The sequence below is a fragment of the Gopherus evgoodei genome, chromosome 2, assembly GCF_007399415.2.
Source record: "Gopherus evgoodei ecotype Sinaloan lineage chromosome 2, rGopEvg1_v1.p, whole genome shotgun sequence".
NCBI lineage: Eukaryota > Metazoa > Chordata > Testudines > Testudinidae > Gopherus > Gopherus evgoodei.
In genome coordinates, this window is record NC_044323.1 from 14,966,810 (window position 1) to 14,987,261 (window position 20,452).

The 20,452-nt window shown below is 41.0% G+C and overlaps 1 protein-coding gene across 4 annotated transcripts in view; it reads left to right on the top strand.

The window, feature by feature from the left end:
• Positions 1-20,452, top strand: part of GALNT11 (polypeptide N-acetylgalactosaminyltransferase 11) — an 89,964-nt gene that overhangs the window by 42,147 nt on the left and 27,365 nt on the right. For all 4 annotated transcript variants that reach the window (XM_030550050.1, XM_030550047.1, XM_030550048.1 and 1 more), the window contains 4 exons: positions 6,771-6,896; positions 11,204-11,453; positions 14,852-14,969; positions 17,528-17,680. In XM_030550050.1, the coding sequence (XP_030405910.1) occupies positions 6,771-6,896; positions 11,204-11,453; positions 14,852-14,969; positions 17,528-17,680 (647 nt within the window). The remainder of the gene's footprint in view (positions 1-6,770; positions 6,897-11,203; positions 11,454-14,851; positions 14,970-17,527; positions 17,681-20,452) is intronic.

Below are 20,452 nucleotides of genomic sequence, written 5' to 3' on the forward strand. Positions count from 1 at the left end.
ATAATAGAACTGAGATGAATTCTGGTGAAGAGAAGAGGATGGTTTGTGGGTGTGATTTTTTTGGCATTCGTTAATTAGAAAAAAAACCAGTTGTGCTAGTCTATTGATGTTACTGGAAAAGATCTACATGCTGGGACTGTTTGAAACATCACCTGTGCCCAGAATTTTAGGCAGGTGAAATCTGGATATGAGAGAAAAGGGCAAGATTCATGAAATAGTATCTGAAATGAAATTCTGCCTACTTGCTCACCTCTAGTCGTACACGGTCTGCTGCTTAGCCTTATCATTCTGTCATGCAAGCCTCATGTCTTTGACTTTGGGTTTCCCTCAATAAGTTCCTTACACACATGAACAACTTAGAAAAGTTTCTTTAGTGTATAGGGCATTTTATGTCTCAGCTGGAAATCATTCAGGGACTGGGTTCCCCTTCTTCACTCACTTTGGCTACCATTTTATCTGTTGATCGCCATCCAGAATTTTCCCTCTCTCTCTAGGCTACCTCCTCTCCTTCTCTGGTTTTACTCTCTACCTTACTAGATGAAGCACAGAAGAAGGTGACCTCTGTGACTAGTGCCATTCTTCCCTTAAGAAGAAGAGACCAAAGAGATGAAAATGTGGTGGGAAAGCATCTTCCTCAGCTGGGCCTCTTGCAGTGCAGCTGTCCCACGGGGTCCTGAAGCCAGTTTTCTGCTTTCTTATGGAGAGAAGCCTCCACTACCTCAGCAGAGCAAGATAATGACTGGAGTTGATTTCCAGAGCTCCCTTGCTTGCCTGAATGAGGGGAGAAGCTCTCCTTCAGGAGCAGAGGTGGCTTTCAGGTGTTGTGACAGACAAAACCAGCCTGCCCTGCTTACAAGAAAGCAAAAGAACTTCTCTAGTGGGGAAAGAGACACCAAGGCAGTCTTAAACCTGTGTTCCAGAAGTTACCTTAAAAAGCCCTCCATAGGTTCCCTGGGGCCTAACCTTTTGTATTCCACTGTTTTCAGAGACTGTTCTGGGGCACATGCAGAATCTTCTGCTAATCACTTCAGCCATGTAGTCCAGTGGTAGTGATTTTCTATTCTCTGTTTTCTCCTTGGCAGGACCAAGACTTCTGGGGATTGGGAAAGGTGGGAGCATTCTTTGCTGTTCTCCCCACCCACAGAGCCTCATGTGAAGCCTTTGTCCTCACTCTGTTAAATTTCATGTTTAACCTTTGCTGCTTTAATTTGATCATGTGAGTTCTCCATTTCCTGTAACCTTATAGCCATCTCTGCCCTGGGATACTAGATCAAATGAAGAGTAGTTTATGCAATAGATTTCGTTCCTATTCATAAGTTCGTCTGTTTTTTGTACAGCCCTGTCTCACTCATTTGTAGTATTATTAGGATGACACGTTGAGTATCCCTAACTCTCTGTAAGATTTCCTTCAAAACCATCGCTCTTACTCCTTCCTTAGCATATTGTACCATATTTAAGACCAGGGACAGATAGCATCCTTGAGGCAGACAGCATGGGGACCTTTGATTTACACAGCTGGTGTCTCTTCTAGAAGTTTTAAGAAGGCCTTAGTCACAAGATACTGCTCTTTCAGTATATTCACTGTCTGGGATGATGTCATGGTGTTTCACAACTTTTCCTTCCCATCTGCTATCCATAAGATTTTATTGAAGTCTCATAATATGTAAAGATAATAGCTGGAATTCCTTTTGTTTTTCACTATCTCCCTTATAAAGAAATGCCTTGTTCATGTGAATGGACAGTTTTGCCCTCCATGTACATCCAGGGGTGCTGGAACTAGAGGTGCAGGGACATGGTTTCCACTATAAACCCCCCCCCCCCATAAAAATGTTTCCAATGCCCCTGCATCCATCTATTAGGCAAGATGGTCAGGAATGCAACCCCATGCTTGGGGCGACCCTAAACCTCTAACCACCAGAAGCCACCAACCCTCTCCTTGCTTCTAATGATGAGCTTCCTCCCCACAGACTGGGGCACACCATCTCAAAGCAGCACCAGATCCTGCCAGAACAACAGATGCAAAACCTGTAGACACATCTCATTGCTATGATGATCAACACACTTTCAAGATCCCGGGTTCCTACACGTGTCTATGACAAACGTGGTGTACCTCACACAGGAAAATAAGACAAAAACAAACTGTCACCTGTAGATGAACACTTCACAAAGTGATCACTCTCTCTTCTGACTTCTCAGTCATCATTCTTAGAGGAAATCTGCACAACGCCTTCGAAAGATGAGTCTGGGAACTTAAATTCATAACTTTGCTAGACACTAAAAAACATAGACTGAATAGAGATACTGGATATATGGCTTATTACAGCCGTCTATAACCCACTAACAACTCATCTTCCCCACCAGCTGCCTTCCCCCCCCCTTCCTTTCTCCCTTATGATGGGAGAATTGTTAACTGGACACATCATCTTGAATGATCCTTTGAAATGTGTTAACTATTTATGTTAAATAATCTGTTCCCCCTTACATTTAGCTGTGACAATGAGTATGTTTTCCAGACAGAAAGAGCTTTGTGTACACTTGTCTCTCTCCAAAAGAAGTTGGTTCAATAAAAGATATTGCCTCGCCCACCTTGTCTCTCTCAGTGTATGTTTACACCACAATGTAAGCTCAGGGTTACAGGGACTTCAAGGTTAGTGGAATTGCTTTGCAAGCACCAGCTCCCTTGCTGAAAACCTGTTCTTCACCTGGGCGATGATCCTCACTTTCCTTCTGCCTGTCAGCATGCTGTTCCCATCTTTCGTCCCTCTTCTTCTGATACTGGACCTGCTGGTCTGTCCTCTCAAGAGCATCAACTATAATATCATCATGGAAATGCTTCCTTTTGGAATGTTCTGGGAAGGTACATTGGGCCAGGGATGGAGTTCCTGAAGAATGGCAGGCAAGTTGAGGGGCCTGAAACAGGACAAGACACAGAGGGTTATTGTCTAAAGTAGCTCAGTGGAGGAGCACAGAGTTAATTATTGTGGAATCTCAAGGGCAAAAAATGTAACATTCCTAAACTGAACCAACACACATTGTGAAGGGGATGCATCAGTGCTCATACAGTCTCTGGACACAGCCTGGTTAATCGCAGTTACAGAAGTTCAGAGACAATGGCAAGGTTAAAATTATAACCTTTATTCTGTTTCATAAAAATTTCATAACTAATTGCCATATGAAGGGGTGTTTAATGCCCTCTCTGCAAATGTTTTTTTTTTTTGTCACTTCAGGCCTTTCATACTTTGGAAGACGTAACAGTGTTTGTGGTGCTCTATTGGCAAAGGGATATGTTATTCCAAACTGCTGGAGGAAAACTTGCAGTATATGCAGCAGTATTCCAACTAATAGTCACTGAACAGGACATCTGTGAATGGAGTGAACTAGTCAGCTATACTGGGGGGCTTGGAAAATATGCTCTTCCCAGCAGTGAGACTAATTACCTGGAGTTCTTGCATCAGGAAAAGTTTGCAGCTATCAGCAGGCAGGATTGGGTTAGAAGCCATGAGGAAATTAACATGATACTGTGTTAGCTCACATATGGCTTGCCCTGTTATGGCTGCACGCAAACACACCGAAATCTGCCTGTTTACTCCACCCGGCATAGTTCTGAGAAATAACCGACATTACACTCGAACTGAAATGGACTAGATTTGGAAATAGTATACTGGTATTTTTTCTCTCTCTCACGCACACAGTTCACAGGTGATAGCATAGACCCAGGAGGAGTGATTACAGAGTGGCAAATATCTTCTTATTGACATGAAAACACGAATGACCCTAGCAAACCTCTGAGACAACATTTAAAATAACCTTTACAGCTGTTGATGTGTGTTTGAAATTCCAAGTCATCATTTTGAGCTCCATGTGATGGGTTGGGAGGAGGAAGAGGGGGAGGGGGAGGCCTGGCTGCTGTGATATAGTCAGCCATTAGTGGCTAAATGCTGGTAGCTGGGTCTTATGATTTTTGCATTGCTTCTTACAGCAGAAATCCCTCCATTACTGTTATAGTACACTCTGAGCCATACACTTCCCAGGCTCTGGGGCAGCTTCTGTCTCTACCAGTTCTCTGCAGGCTCTGTAGTGGGCTGTTCCATGGGAGAGAATCAGAGAGTTCTTCCAAGTAGAGACTGAGAATTTGCAGTTGAACCTCATCCACAGCCTGCTCTGAGACTAGTTTCATTTAAAGTCACTTCATGCTGTTCACTGGAAGCCTGCTGCTGGCTCCCTGTCAGCCTTCATGCTGGATTCAGGAGCCAGCAGTGCATTATCCTGGCTGACCAGGTCATCATGAACCATGGTTGGCTCTGTGCTGGGCACACTGCCCAGGACCCAGTCAAAGTCCTCATAAAATGAGCAAGTTGCCCGATTTGCAGTTTTTATCCATGGTCTTCCTGTGTTCACTCTTCAGCCTCTTAATGCACTCTCTGCACTGATCACCTGTCCTGAAAATCTGCAGAGCTGCCAGCTTTTTAACTATTTGCTGTTACGTCTGCTCATTCTGGGTATTTTTTTTTTGAAGTCCACAGTTTTATGGGGTTTGCACCAGAGATTTGTCAAAATCTGGCAGTGCTCCCGTGACAAGGAAGCAGCTTGCTTTGCTAAGGTTTGATTGTTTCGCTCTCTGTTGCAAACCCAGGAGGCTCTCTGATGGTGTGCTTGCAGATTGGTGATCAGATGAAAAGGGGTGAATGTGGACCTGAACTGCTGCCATTTGCCGGGGTGTGTGTATATTTTTTTTCTATTCGTGGATTGCAGGTTGTTGGGATAAAAAGTACTAAAGGAGTTGTCCCATGGAATTGTGGGATACTTCTAGATGATTCCCAGGACCTGAATCAAGCAGGGCTGCATCTACACTGCAAAGCAATAAGGCTCAGATTCTGGCTCCCGGCTTGACTCATGCTGGGTCTGAGCCCTGGTTTAGTGCAATTGCTGTGTAGACAGAAGGGAGTGGGGGTTTAGGCTGGATTCCAAGCTCAAGCATGGACTTACATTGCAGTGTAGGCATCCCCTAAGAAGCCAGAAGTTAAGATGGGTGGATCACTCTATAATTGCCCTATTCTGCGTGCTCCCCCTGAAGTTCTGGTATAGGCCACTGTTTGAGGCAGGATCATGGGCCAGATGGACCATAGTCTGACCCAGTATGTCCACTGTTCTGTTTTTGTAATATATAAAGACGGTATCAGGAATTCCTTTTTCCTTTTTGACCATCTCCCTGATACAGAAGTGCTTTGTTCGTTGTAAGAATGCTCCGTTTTGCCTTCCTCATCCATTCTGTTGACGTATTAATTCTGTTGATGATGACTTTGCTGTTCTTTTATAACTGAAGTCTAGCAGGCTGATGCTCTTTCTCTCTACTATGTTACTCCTACTCCAGTGTTTCTTCCACTTATGTAAAATCTTCCATAACTCTGGTCTTTGTAATATCCTGGCTGGCTGCCTGTTGCACTATGACTTCATTTGTTCTTTTCCATGTCTCTGTGTGCTCAGTTACTCTTCTCCAGTATTATGGCTTTCATCAGTCCCTCTCCCCAATTACCATAGCCAGCTGCCTGCCTTTCCTTTTTGTGGGAAATGTTGGCATTGAAAAGATTGAGGAAGTACAATGCCTCTTACCATCATTATATACTTGTGTTACAGTAGTAATTACAGGCTATAATAATGATCTCTGCTCTCCTTCCAAAGCATGTGCTTTGTCCGGGGTGTTTTGATCCTCCTTAGGTTCTGGAAAGGTGACCATTTGCAATTGGAGTCATAAACTACTTTGCATATCTGTGAGACATTTGTTTGCAATAACACAGAAAAAGATGGACCAGTGCTTTCATTATCCATACCTGTTGAATTGACGATAGATGTTTTCCCCTTCAAAAGCATCAAGGTTTATTTTAGTGTAGTGATCCTTGTAGGACACTGCTAACTTAAATCACACAAATAGCTCAGTGGTTTGAGCATTGGCCTGCTAAACCCCGGGTTGGAGTGTTCAGTCCTTGTGGGGGCCATCTAAGGAACTGGGGTAAAAATATGTCTGGGGATTGGTCCTGCTTTGAGCAGGGGGTTGAACTAGATGATCTCCTGAGGTCCCTTCTAACCCTGATATTCTGTGATTCTATGTCTGTCTGAAAGTGTTGTATCTGCTATTGCTACAAATAAACACCTAAGATAGCTACACTGGAAAGAGATTAGAGAGAGAGAAATATTCCTTTTTGTGTTCATTAATTAATTATTAACACGTAGAAACCCAAGTCATAGACAAGGACCCCCTTGTGCTTGGTACAGTACAAACACAGAGCAAAACAAGATGGTCTCTACTCCAAAATGCTTACAATCTAAGTATAAAACAAGAGACAATAGGTGGATACAGACAGATCTATATAGGAACAAGGAAATATTGAGGCAAATTGGTCAGCATGATAGGCTGCGCTGTCAGCACACAGCACGTGGCCAGTTACATCCTTTTCCCTGTATAGCCAGTTGCCATTTTGTCTCCATAGATGTCTCACACAGCAGCAGGGGAAAGAGAAACACTTAATAGGATAACATGATTGCAAAGCTACAAAAAGTGGCAAGGGAATGTAGGACTGGATGTACTACCTGGAATGACTTCATTGAAATTGAACAGAATTCATGCTGAAGGTTGTCAACTAACAAAGTGTAGAACTCTAAAGGAGCTTTTCGATCACTCGGCATGCTACACAGTTTTGCTGTTTTTATTCTACATGCAACTGCAGTGAAGCTCTGACTAAATTTGCTTCCTGTATTTGTTCTCTTGTTTGCAGTTGAGTTGAAAAAAGACCTAGAAGAATATATCAAAAAAAATCTTCCAAGAAACACAAAGCTGGTAAGAAATGAAAAGCGAGAGGGGCTGATTCGAGGAAGAATGATTGGAGCATCTCATGCTACAGGTATACCCTGTCTTTTCTTTCCTTTAATCCTTCCTCCGTACACCTAGGCAGCTCCTGTGTTGTAGCCACAATCTGTCCAGCCAAGGAGTATCTGACATATTCCATATGGTAATCATCAGTAGTGCTTTTTGTTTAGGTAAAGGGGATAATGTTGACTGATGTGATGCACTTGCTTTCCTTTAGTGGACTGAACTTACTGCCCATGCAGCAATCTCTTGATGGATAAGGGGCAGAGAATCAGTCAGATTTCCTGCAAGTCAGTCCTTAGTATCACTTATTTTTCACTGTTTGGGTTTTTTACGTGTGTTTGAGCTCATGTTAGTTCAGCTAAAAATCACTGAGCCACCTTGGTACTCTTTCCTACAGAATTTATTGGTGTTTATTTTGTATTTAGTTACTCCAGCTTTATTCGGTGTCAGTTGATGGATTACAAACTTCCTAGGTTAAAGTGCATTTACAGGTTTAATTGTTCAAATAAAGCTGTCCCCACATAAGATATGGCAACTTACTAGAAATGAAGTGCCTTCAAAAGAGTCATACTCAGTACATAGTGAATGAAAGGGAAGCTTTGAGAAGAGTAAGTGACCACTGGATGTGATTATTTTTTCACTTTGCTGAGTTTGGAGACCTGGGTAGGGTTAGGGAACATTTTTCTCCTATAAAACAAAAGTAGATCAGGACTCTGGCTTTACCTGAATCCTAGACTGTTAAGGTTCGACAAGACCTCTGGAAATCATCTAGTCCAACCCCCTGCTCAAAGCAGGACCAACACCAACTGAATCATCCCAGCCAGGGCTTTGTCAAGCCGGGCCTTAAAAACCTTGAAGGATGGAGATTCCACCACCTCCCTATGTAACCCATTCCAGTGCTTCACCACCCTCCTAGTGAAATAGTGTTTCCTAATATCCAGCCTAGACCTCCCCTACTGCAACTTGAGACCATTGGTGGTTCTTCTGAGGTTCACCACTGAGAACAGCCAAGCTCCATCCTCTTTGGAACCCCCCTTCAGGTAGTTGAAGGCTGCTATCAAATCTCCCCTCACTCTTCTCTTCTGTAGACTAAATAACCCCAGTTCTTTCAGCCTCTCCTTGAAAGGCATGTGCCCTAGCTCCCTAATCATTTTCATTGCCCTCCGCTGGACTCTCTCCAATTTGTCCACATCCTTTCTGTAGTGCAGGGATCAAAATGGATGCAATACTCTAGATGTGGACTCACCGGTGCTGAATAGAGGGGAATAATTGCTTCCCTCCATCTGCTGGCAGTGCTCTTACTAATAAAGCCTAATATGCCGTTGGCTGCCTTGGCAACAAGGGCACACTGCTGACTCATATCCAGCTTCTCATCCCTGTAATCTCCAGGTCCTTTTCTGCAGAACTTCTGCTTTGCCAGTCGGTCCCCAGTGCATGGGATTCTTCCTTCCTAAGTGCAGGACTCTGCACTTGTCCTTGTTGAACCTCATCAGATTTCTTTTGGCCCAATCCTCCAATTTATCTAGGTCACTCTGGACCCTATCCCAACCCTCCAGCATATCTACCACTCCCCCCAGCTTAGTGCTGACTGCTCAAGCAGCTGGTCATAAGAAGTGGTGTTGATAGATTGTATTTTGCACAAGTTCTGTATAATTAGCTTTCTTACACGTAGCAGGGATTTCATTTATGAGAAAATAAAGAATTTTTTTGCTAATGAAGAAGATAAATGGAAGCTTTCAGCCTGAGTCATGGGAAGGCAGTCCACCATCTGAATACCTTTTAAGCACCCTTCATGTGTGTTAGATCCCCCTACAAGAAACAAGAGGCACAAAGATCAGTTGGTACTTAGCAGTGTTGGCCAGAACCTGCCCTCACTTGCATGTAAATTCAGAATAAATCAGTTGATTTTAGCAGATTTACACTGTGTAAGTGAAGGCAGAATTTTGCCTTTGCATGTGTTTTAAAAAAAAACAAAAAAAAACCCTCAACCTTTTTATATAATGTAAATTTGGGGCCCAAATTGACCCAGGTGTCCCTGTTTTAATTTTGATAAGATTTAAAAATGAGGCAGTTTACTTTTGCAGTAAATGTGTTTCAATTAATTTAGATTAATTTGCTCTAATTGGGAAGAGCAGCAGTGGTTCATGAACTTTGGTAAAACAGTGTAGGATTTTCCCTCTCCACTGGAGAGCCCAGCTCATTATATATTGGATAACGTGCATGCAGAATACTTTGCCTCAAGTGATAGCTTGATGACTGTGAGGTATTTTGCTTTCTCATTAAGGCACTTAAGAAAAACTCCTGAGTAATCTACTAATTCACATGCATTGTTGAGCTGCTACTCACCTGTGGTATTTCAGTTGTCATTACAGCAGTTAATTGGGATAGAATATATCTGTGCTTTATGTACCCAGAGTATATTTTATATTAATGGACATCATGGATAAATTCTTTGGCATGTGAGAAACTGTGCTACAAGATAATTTCTAAATTAGTCTGTTATTTGTTAGCATTGTAATAGCATGATGCAGAAGAAAACCACTATTGAAGTTAATAAATTATTGACTCGAACATTACTTCTAACCTCTCTCTGTATCTAGTTCGTATACCACTCTCTTCACCATGATTGTATCAAGTCCTCTCCCATCTCTGCTTAGTTATCCCAGTATCACATCATTTTTCTCTTCTAAAATAAAATTTCAGAATAATTTTTACACTGATGAAACCTGGAGATTGCTCTTTTATTCCAAATGGTCCAGATTTTAACATCTCTAATTGTGGTGAATAGTCCCACACAAACTGATGGCTCTTACAAGGAGTAGGGTGTTACTTAATGTGAGTAAGACTAGCAGAATCTGGTCCTAATAATTTTGGCCCGGACTTTGCTCTTACATCATGGATACTGGGTGCAGAGCTGATGAGAGAAGACAAAGAGGGGATAATTGTGCTGGGACCTTGAGCTAAAGGGGATCCCCCCAATGTCTAACATCAGTGCAAATAAAATCAAATAGGAAGAGGTGGGGCCCCAGCAAATATAATGCACCAGGATCCCAAATTTCTCTTGACAGGCCTGAAATTCTGTCCGTATTATGCAGGAGATAGGGCTTGATCATTATAATGGTCCTTTGTGGCCTTAAATTCCATGGATCTGCGATGCACCGGTGTAAAACTGGTGTATAGTCAGGTTCAGACTTGGAATTGAAGTAGTCTGTGTGTGTATTTGTTTCAGATATATATAAAATGTGTGTGTGTTTTTGGCACTGAATCTGGCTAAAATGCGTACCAAAATATGAAACTTTGCCAAAGGAAATGTTATGAATAACTGCACATTTGAGTAAGAAATTACTTCAAATGTGAATAGCCAAGACTGATTATGTGAAACTTAAGTTTGTCTGTGAACTAGCTGAATGAATGTTGTTTTCTTCTTGAGAGGTTCCTTATATGCTTATCAGACCATGAGTGTCTTCTGATTACCTTCCCCTGCATTATACCTTCGGTCTCCATGGATTCTCTGTTGCATGAGTTAGACTGCACAACACTCCTTGTGGAGCTTTTTTGGTAGTCTCTTTTGATACTTAATTGGCTTGTGACATCTGCTCTTCAGAGTCTTCCACCCCTCTGGCTACTCATGTCCAGCTCTCAGACAAGGGGATGCTTTCTTTGTTTGGCTTTTTGAGGATTGGTGTTGAGGTTTATCGTGGTAGGAGAGAATCCTCTGGGCCTTATCAGGGTGGTGGAGAACCTCTTTGAGCTATGAAAGAATACCTGCATTAATGGCCTGCTCCAGGTCTCATTGAACTCAGTGCAGGGACTTCCTTGGACTTTAATGGGAACTGGAACAGAATAAATGCAGTAATTAAAAATTGTTAGAGTGAGGGTAGAAGAAGAGTTGTTTCATTTTCACAGCAGGGGAGTCAGAAGTGCTTCCCTTTATTGTTATTGCACTGTGCTTCTCGCACTGTCTGTGCAGTATATGTAGAATCATATATATTACTTTGTAATCAGTATTATTGCTGATAGTAAAGTTCTGTACTCTGCTCCTTCAGCTAGACGGTAAGATTTCTCTGCGGGAAACTCTTTAGCAGCAGTGGACTCAGATGCTACCATCAAGGTTTTATTTGGAGATTGTTTTCCCCCCTCCCCATCTGCAGTTGATATATTTGGTACCAATACCTGTAAAAGTACTGCTGTCTTTACAATGCAATATATCCCAGTGGATTGGGATTATATCTTCCTCCATTGTGTAAGCTTTCAGTCCTCTGATAGAAATAATTTGTGTCTATATGTTTAGTGTTATCACAGACCTGCATATTTTGTATGTTTTTTTGTTCTTCTCAGGAAAAGTGCTGGTGTTCCTGGACAGCCACTGTGAAGTGAATGAGATGTGGCTACAACCTCTGCTGACTCCAATCAGAGAAGACCGCAAGACAGTGGTGTGCCCTGTGATTGACATAATCAGCGCCGACACGCTTATCTACAGCTCTTCCCCAGTTGTGCGTGGAGGGTTCAACTGGGGTCTGCACTTTAAATGGGATCTTGTTCCTTTGTCAGAATTAGAAGGACCTGAGGGAGCCACTGCTCCAATCAAGTAAGATTTCTGCTGCCTGTTGGGAAGCAAGCTGAGAATTATAAGTAACGTGTGGTAAATAGAGACCAGCTCATAAATGAGACATGTATCTTTAAAAGCAGAGACTTACATTGCCAAGGGTTTGTCTGTCTCTTCATTTTTACTGAGTTAGTTAAAAAGAAAATTAAACTTTAACAACAGGAAAAGGCTAGCCTAGCCTACTTTGCCTGCTTTTAAAGGGCAAGAAAAACAGCTTTTTAGAGATTTGTATAGCACCACATTTGCCATGGTGCTCTATGAACAGATAAAATGTGATCTGTGTGAAGAGTTTACAGGCTATTCTGTGTTAAATATATACTATCCAGTACCATATATTAGAACTATGTATTGGGGTATGTTTGCCTTAATGATGGTTATTTTGATTATCAACTGTGCCATAGTGATATGCTGTGTATCCATCTGGCATGTGCTCTGGAACTTCCGGGGCCAAATCTTAACGAAATGCTAGCTTTGGAAAATTCTTTCATTTTTTTGTAACAAGAAGGCAAGTGTCATGGTCAATGATAGAACTGTTGTACCAGTTTTATTCAAGAGCTTTCATGTCAAGATTCCGTTCTTTCTGTTCAGATGGCTTTTACATTTTTTTTCTTTTAGATTAGCATTTATCTTGGCATAAAGCTTTCTACTTCATCATGCATGGATGCAAAAGCTGCTTCAAACTATTAGCCACGCCATCAAGCTTTGTGGTGAATGTGTTGAAATCATCTATCCTTTCTATGGTCAACCTTTGAGTCCGGCCTGAAGTGCTTCCCAGGGTCATGCTTCAAGGCAAAAGCCTGAGTAAAGATGAGCACTAGGACTTGGCAGCACTTTCTTGGCTGTTTGTACCATATAATAGGTGTCTGGTGGCCTATCAGAAATAAACAGTATCAGTCCAATTCCTACTGGATGTGTCCATGTTATGAAATTGCCACCACCTTTGGAAACTTTGTCTTAGCGTAGAGGGCAGATATTCACTAGACACTGCAGTAGAACTGGCTTGTACAGGGGAATCCCTCCAAGAGCAAGGCTGAAGTTGGCAGAGCAATGTGGAGAAGCTGATACATTGCATATGTTCTCTAGTTTGGAGGTCTTCAGTCTCATTGGCACTAGGTTGACTTCATAAAAAGGAAGCTTTAATTTCATCAAAACAAGTAAACTAATTTCTGGCAGAATGTTAGTGCTCTATTACATTTTATCACTGGGATAGGCTCTGAAACCTGGCTGTGTTCTAATCCTCCTCTGCCCTTGGAATGTGAATTTAACAATGCTTCAAGCTGACATAAGTGGCTCCAACACTGGATTTTCTGCTGTGATTTGAAGACTATGTGCATCAGGTTTTCCACATCGGGTTTTCCCATCACAGGGCTTGATCTAAGGAAGCCAAGAAACTTTTCATGTTATTTCTTAATAAACTGGCTCAGCAATAATCTGTTTGGGAAAAGATCACTGTAGGTATTTCTGAAGTTAGAAGAAGACGACACATGGGAGAAAACTGGAGAAGATCCATCAAAGAGCATTTTAAATTAAGAACCTTGATTAGAGATAATCCACCGTGTGTCTGAAGATGTAGTCCTCTGTGCAGGCAGAGCTGCCACTGTCTTCCAAGGATTCTGGGATTGAGCCCAGAGACAACGTTGATACTTAAATGGAGTCCCATTGTCTACGATGACAAAATTTCCTGAGTTTGAGCATGACTTTCCTATTTAGAGAAGCTCTTGCATTGCTTAAACAATATTCTACGAGTTGTTTTTTAAAATCTGTGAATATCACTTTCCACCTAATGGAAAGTTTTTTGTTTTGTCATCTATTTAGAAACCTTCATAACCCAAATGTTCTGGATTCTTCTCTACCCAGATGTTAGAGGGACGAATCCTACAGCAGAAGACCATGTCAGAACAAACAAGGAAATCCAGACTTAGGGCTGCTTACCCTGGACACTTTTATTGCATTTTTACTGACTAGGATTGTGGAATGCCTGTGTCTAGCCACTGCCATATGGCATGTTTGCATGGACTGCTTTTCCCTCCCCGCACCCTACACCTTACACTTTGCCAGGACAACAGCCGACAGGGACTTCCTGCTTATAAAAAGAGGTGTTGGTCATACAGGAGCAGTTTAGGATGTAGGTTGTAGAATAGTAACTAATATATAGATGCTTACAAAATATATTGCTATAGTAAAAATGCTACATAAGAGGCATTGCATAGAAGGGACAAAGAACTGAAAAACCTCTGGAGAGAACAAATACTCAACTGTAGAAGAGTTAACAATTGGGGGAGAACCTGATGATTAATGATGAAACATCAGTACTCCTGATTTTAAATTCAGCTTGTGAGACAAGATAAATAATTTAATTACATGCCATTAGGTTTATTGTGTTGTGTACTTTAAGCTTGATCTTTGTTTCATATAGAAAGGGAATTATTGCTGCTTTCAGGTGATACCAGTAACTACAGTGTACACTGGAATGTATTATTTTTTCCCCCAAACAGGTCAGGACCAGCCTATATTAGCCCTTTGTTCATAAGGGAGAAATATACCATCATTTTGATTTGTACACACATCACTCTACATTTGTATGTATAATAAACAAGTACATCCATACTTTTCAGATCAAGAGCAACATAGTCAAGTAACCAGAAAATGTAGGTACTGCGTCAGAGCTAAAGACACAAAAATGTAATGTGACTGGATACTAGGCAGGGTTGCAGTGCACTTATGCTGGTGATCTCACTGCAAAAGAGTAATTTGGCTTCTATGCAGCCAGCTATTTCTGTTTGAAGGAAGACTGAGGGCTTGTCTTTGTAGCCCTGCATTTTGGACAACGGGTGTGTGGATGGCAGTGTGCACTAGCATACTGTGCTTTAACTCCCCCGTGTGGGTGCTGTGGGCACAAACTAAAAGGTACTTCTCTCGCATTAACTTAGTGCTATTTAAAGGTACACATCAAATAAATGTATGTTGTACAGTTCTATGTGATGGAGCAGTGAGTGATCACAGATCATATTTATACACTTTCCTTTAAAAATAAAAAAATTATAGGATCTTTTGAGACCTGATCTGATTATAGGTTATTAGGGTTGGAAGGGACCTCAGGAGATCATCTAGTCCAACCCTCTGCTCAAAGCAGGACCAATCCCCAAATGGCCCCCTCAAGGATTGAACTCACAACCCTGGGTTTAGCAGGCCAATGCTCAAACCACTGAGCTATCCCTCCCCCCTTCAATTACTTCAATCCTGCAGTCCTAGTCAATGGGGTCCAAGCATCTGGATCCAGTAATAGGACTGGGGACTTGATGATTAAGGTAGAGTAACTTTTTTTATTAAAATGAGTGTGTAGACAATGGGAACTCATTTTTAACTTTTTCCTCTTCTAGGTCACCTACTATGGCAGGGGGCTTGTTTGCTATGGATAGAGAATACTTCAATGAACTTGGACAGTATGATAGTGGTATGGACATCTGGGGAGGAGAAAATCTAGAAATATCATTTCGGGTAATTGGTTTGTATTACAGTAGGTGCTTTACTTGTTCCCTTACCTAAGCAGAGATTCAGTAGCACTGGAATTGCTATTTGCATATTGAAGCTATATGGGGTCTTCAATTTTCCTTTCAAAGGATGCTTTCAGCTTACAAAATAACACTCTGAAGTTTCTGACCGACTGCTGTTACAACTAATTTGATTGTAACTGGAAGTTTAAAGTGGGGGAAAATGTTCTCCCTTTTGACTTTTATTCTATAGTGTTTGACAGCACTTATCTTTAGTCACTCTTACGGTTTCTCCTTTTGTTTGTCTGAGTCTTTCACACAGCATATGGAGAGAGAGAGAGAGAGACTTAAAGAGAATATGGTTTATAAAACGACAAATTTGGCAGGAGGAGACATGGGCAGATACACTGCATGAAACTACGTTTAATTCAGTTTGTGAAATTGTCTCAACTTCAAGCTGCCAGATGCCCTTTTAATATAAACAGATTTATTTACATAACATTTCTGTAGGCTTATAGGGGCTGTACAGACGTGCTAGAATCCTCAGAGGAGCCTGAAACACAGTTTAGACAGGTATTGTACAAATTAGGAATCATGCAGAAGATTAGTCTCAGAGCTGTTGAAGAAAGATGGGCAGAAAGTTACTGTTGGCAAGTTCCACTGTAGTTGGTTCATTAGGCTTGTTTTACATTTATCTTTTCTTTGTTCACAGGGTAGAGATTTAAAAATAATTAAACTGTTTTGAACTTTTTTCAAACAAGTATTAGTAGGCACCTTTGGGTTTATAAGGAATGTTGATTCAGTCATTAGCTATGGACAGATATGAGGCAGGGACTCATTAAGGAAACGAGCAAATGTTTCTTAGCCCCTGCTGCACAAAATAAAAAAATCGGTGACTTTGAAAACAAATTTGGGGTTATGGTGAAAAACCAACAGAACTGGGGCTCGTATGCTGTGGCTACAGGCCTAACTCAATCCTTGGATGTATAAGGAGGAGCATATTGAATAGAAGGAGGGAGGTGGTTACCTCTATACAGCATTGATTAAATTGTTACTGAAATACTGTGTCCAAGTACAAGATGCCTACTGAAAAATTTGAAAGGATTCAGAATAGAGTTGTTAGAAGAATTCAGGGCCTGGAAAATCTGCTTTCCAGTGAGAGACTTAGGAAGCTCAATATGTTTATCTTATCCGTGAAGAGGTGACTTGATGAGTCTGTAAGTACCTACTTGGGAGAAGATTTCTGAGAGTCAAGGGCTCTTTAGTCTAGCAGACAAACACATAACAAAATCCAGTGGCTGGAAGCTGAAGTTAGGAAAAAAACCCAGAATGGAAGCAAGGTGCAAACTAAAGATTGGCTGTCTTTCTAAAACAGGTGTTCTAGCTCAACCAGAAGTTGCGGGCTTAATGCAGGAATTATTGGTTGACATTCTCTGGCCTGTGTTATGTAGGTCAGACTAGATCATCAGTCTAGTCTTTTCTGGCCTTAAAATGCCTGAATTTTACTTACCAGAGAGAAGGTAAAGTAGGGCAAACATTTTAATTCTTGCACCCAAAAGGGATTACATGTCACACACATGTATATGTGTCTGCATACAACACGTATGCAGGAAAACCTGTTGCAGACAACCACTTACAGGACTTAACAGTGTTTGCTTAGCAGAGGTTGTTATATTAAAGTGGAGAAAAAATGTACGTATTAAGTTTTTGGGGTTACTCTGAAATGGACAGGAGATAGATCATTGTCCTGATTAGTCACTTACACAGGTTACTGTGTGTGCACATGTACTGTAGCAGGAACAGTAGGGATGCTGAAGTTACGGTTAAATAATTAGCCTTATACTAGTAATAATAAATAAATAGTCTATTCTAATGCCTGGTCTACACTTCAAAATTATACCAGTATGACTGTCAGAGATGGTTTGTTTTTTTTTTTAATTTTTAAAAAATATTTGTTTTTAAACCAATTTATAGTTATACTTGTACAAGTCCTAGTGTGGACACAGTGATCCTGGTATAAAGGTGCCCTACCTGTTTGGGAATAGCTGTACTGTTATAAAGCACTTTTATACCAGTATCATTTTGTCCACGCCATCGGGGTTGGACCTGTATACTTAAGAGTTGTCTGCAGTTCTGCGTTAACCTGTATTGTCACCTATAACTTTCTAAACTTTTGCTTTTGTCCTGAAATGTTCTGTTTGGTCTTTTGTCTGAAAACTAAATATTGAAAGCTTGAAAACCATTGTGGCTCTTTCTAATGGAAAGGACAGTGGGAGAAAATGTGCTGTTTTTAAAAACCACTGGCAACATTTTATTTTGAACAACCCTAAAAAGTGGCGGAGAGGTTATATAGGCAAATTGATATGAAAATTGCCTTTTTCAAAGAGTAAAGCCTTGCCTTTTTCCACCCATAGGAAATTGGTTCTGATTTGACGGAGAGAGAAGCCTTTAAAAAACTGAATACTGAGCATACACAATTCTACCATAACTATTCCCTTAAAAAAAAAAAGTATTGAACCTTTTTTGTACTCTATAGTGAGGTGTCTTCTGCTTTCTTGTGGACAGATCTGGATGTGTGGGGGTAGACTTCTGATCATCCCTTGCTCCAGGGTGGGACACATATTCCGTAAAAGGCGCCCCTATGGCTCACCAGGGGGGAAGGATACCATGGCACATAACTCTCTGCGCCTGGCACACGTGTGGATGGATGAGTATAAGGTAAGACAAGAATTACAGAGTTTGAAATGGGAGTGTTAATTGAATTGTTCCAGTTTATGATAACGCATACCTTCCATTGTCTAATGAGGAGATACCATCTGTGCATGATTCTCACTCTTGTGATTCGGCTTCTTAGTGTGAGATGCTCAGAAATTCCTAAGTTCTATGCATCTTTTTGGCCTCTGAGGCCAATATTAGGGACTGGAGGCATCAACCAATCCCACTTCCTGTCCAAAAAGGACTTCACCTACTGATTATATGAGTCGTCTGCCTCAGTTCTGTGCCTTTTTTTCTTGCATCAGCTGTGGAGTTCTCAAGGTTTTTCTATTCTTGTTCTCTGAAACTTGCCAGGGTCTTTTGTTACAGCAAATTTAGGGATGGAAGGCAGGTCTGAAGATGATATTTCCATACTTATACATATAATAAAAGTGCCAAGATAATGATATTGACTGAAGCTGTAGTGGGATGAATGGTATAGAGGAGCACTGTAGAAAGATTAGTGTAGATCAGGGGTCAGCAACCTTTCAGAAGTGGTGTGCTGAGTCTTCATTTATTCACTCTAATTTAAGATTTTGCGTGCCAGTCATACATTTTAATGTTTTTAGAAGGTCTATTTCTATAAGTCTATAATATATAACTAAACTATTGTTGTATGTAAAGTAAATAAGGTTTTTAAAATGTTTAAGAAGCTTCATTTAAAATTGCAGAGCTCCCCTGATTGGTGGCAGGACCCAGGTGGTGTGGGTGCCACTGAAAATCAGCTTGTGTGCCGCCTTTGGCACACGTGCCATAGGTTGCCTACCCCTGGTTTAGATTGTCTGTTTTCCTCTGCAGAGAGTTCAACAGCAACATTTAGTAAATAATTAAAAATACTATATGATAGAGCGGAAAAAGGGAAATAGTAAAAATTGCATTTTAGTTTTTACATTGATGAGGAGTTGTAATTATGTATTTATGCAATTATGAGATACCAATATGCGATACAAAAAAAGCAAAATATCATAGTTACACTTTCAAGGATACGATGGTGACTACACTGAATATCCCACTTCATTAATACTTTTATTGAAAAAAGGAACAGATACAATAATACTCAGAATTATATATTTGATACAGAAAAGTCTAACCTAATTCGTTCCTATGACAGTGTACAATTGCCCTGGATTCCATTTCACTATATACATGATAAGCTTTGTGCTAGATTTCATTAGCCTTGCTCTTATAGCTTCTTTGTACCTGCTACACAAATTTCAGTGATATTAACTTTGCAGGCATCTTCATAATTAACAAGTATCTCAGTAATGATGGATATATAGTCTTAATTAGTGTCGGACAGAAGACCAGAAGATTAAAAATAGCACTGGACTGTCATTCTCTCTAGCAAATTCCAGACATCATTTAAAGTGCAGATTTACTTAGTGAAGTGCCAGGGTTCCGTACTTATTGTATCCTAAAGAATGCATATGAAATTAGCCTAGTCTACAGACAGTGTCTTTTCTGTTTTATCTGAAAACTCAGTCTAGGAAGTGAGAATCAACATGGGAATTTTCCTTTTCATACATCACCAGAAATAACGATTCTGCAGGCCATAGTATGCCTAATATTGTGTAATCTCATTAACTCCCATTGTACCTCTGTTGCGGTTGCACAAGTATAACTGAGGGCATAATTTAACCTCTGAATCTTTATTACTAGGGATGAGGCAGGATAAGGACAGAACCCATCTTAACTCCAAGAGCCCAGATTAAAGGCCTGGCCCTGAAAATGCATGTGGATGTGAATATCTCCAGTCACATGAGTAATCCTATTGAAGTCAGTGAGACTCACCACATGAATAACATCATTCATATGCAAGAACAGGCCCTAAATTTGCATGTCTGGCAGTTAAACAATAAATCATTTTTTGACTTGTAAACCAAACACATTTGTTATGGAGATCATAGAGGCACAGTAAACATTAACTCTAAAATGACATTATGGAATTTTGAAGGACTTGAAGGAGAGGAAGGTGATCAGGAACAGTTAACATGGATTCACCAAGGACAAGTCATGCCTGACCAACCTGATTGCCTTCTATGATGAGATCACTGGCTCTGTGGCTATGGGGGAAGCGGTGGATGTGATATATCTTGACTTTAGTAAAGCTTTTGATATGGTCTCCCACTGTATTTTTGCCAGCAAGTTAAAGTAGTATGAATTGGATGAATGGATGATAAGGTGGGTAGAAAACTGGCTAGGTCGTTGGGCTCAATGGGTAGTGCTCAACGGCTTGATGTCTAGTTGGCAGCTGGTATCAAGTGAAGTGCCTCAGAGGTCTGTCCTGGGACCAGTTTTGTTCAACATCTTCATTAATGATCTGGATGATGGGATGGATTGCACCCTCAGCAAGTTTGTGGATGACACTAAGTTGGTGGGGGAGGTAGATATGCTGGAGGGTAGTGATAGGGTCCAGAGTAACCTAGACAAATTGGAGGATTGGACCCAAAGAAATCTGATGAGATTCAGCAAGGATGAATGCAGAGTCCTGCACTTAAGACAGTGGACGAGAAGCTGGATATGAGTCAGTGTGCCTTTGTTGCCAAGAAGACTAGCGGCATATTGGGCTGTATTAGTAGGAGCATTGCCAGCAGATCGAGGAAAGTGATTATTCCCCTTTATTCAGCATTCGTGAGACCACATCTAGAGTATTGTGTCCAGTTTTGCCCTCCCCCCCACTACAGAAAGGATGTGGACAAATTGGAGAGAGTCCAGCGGAGGGCAGCAAAAATGATC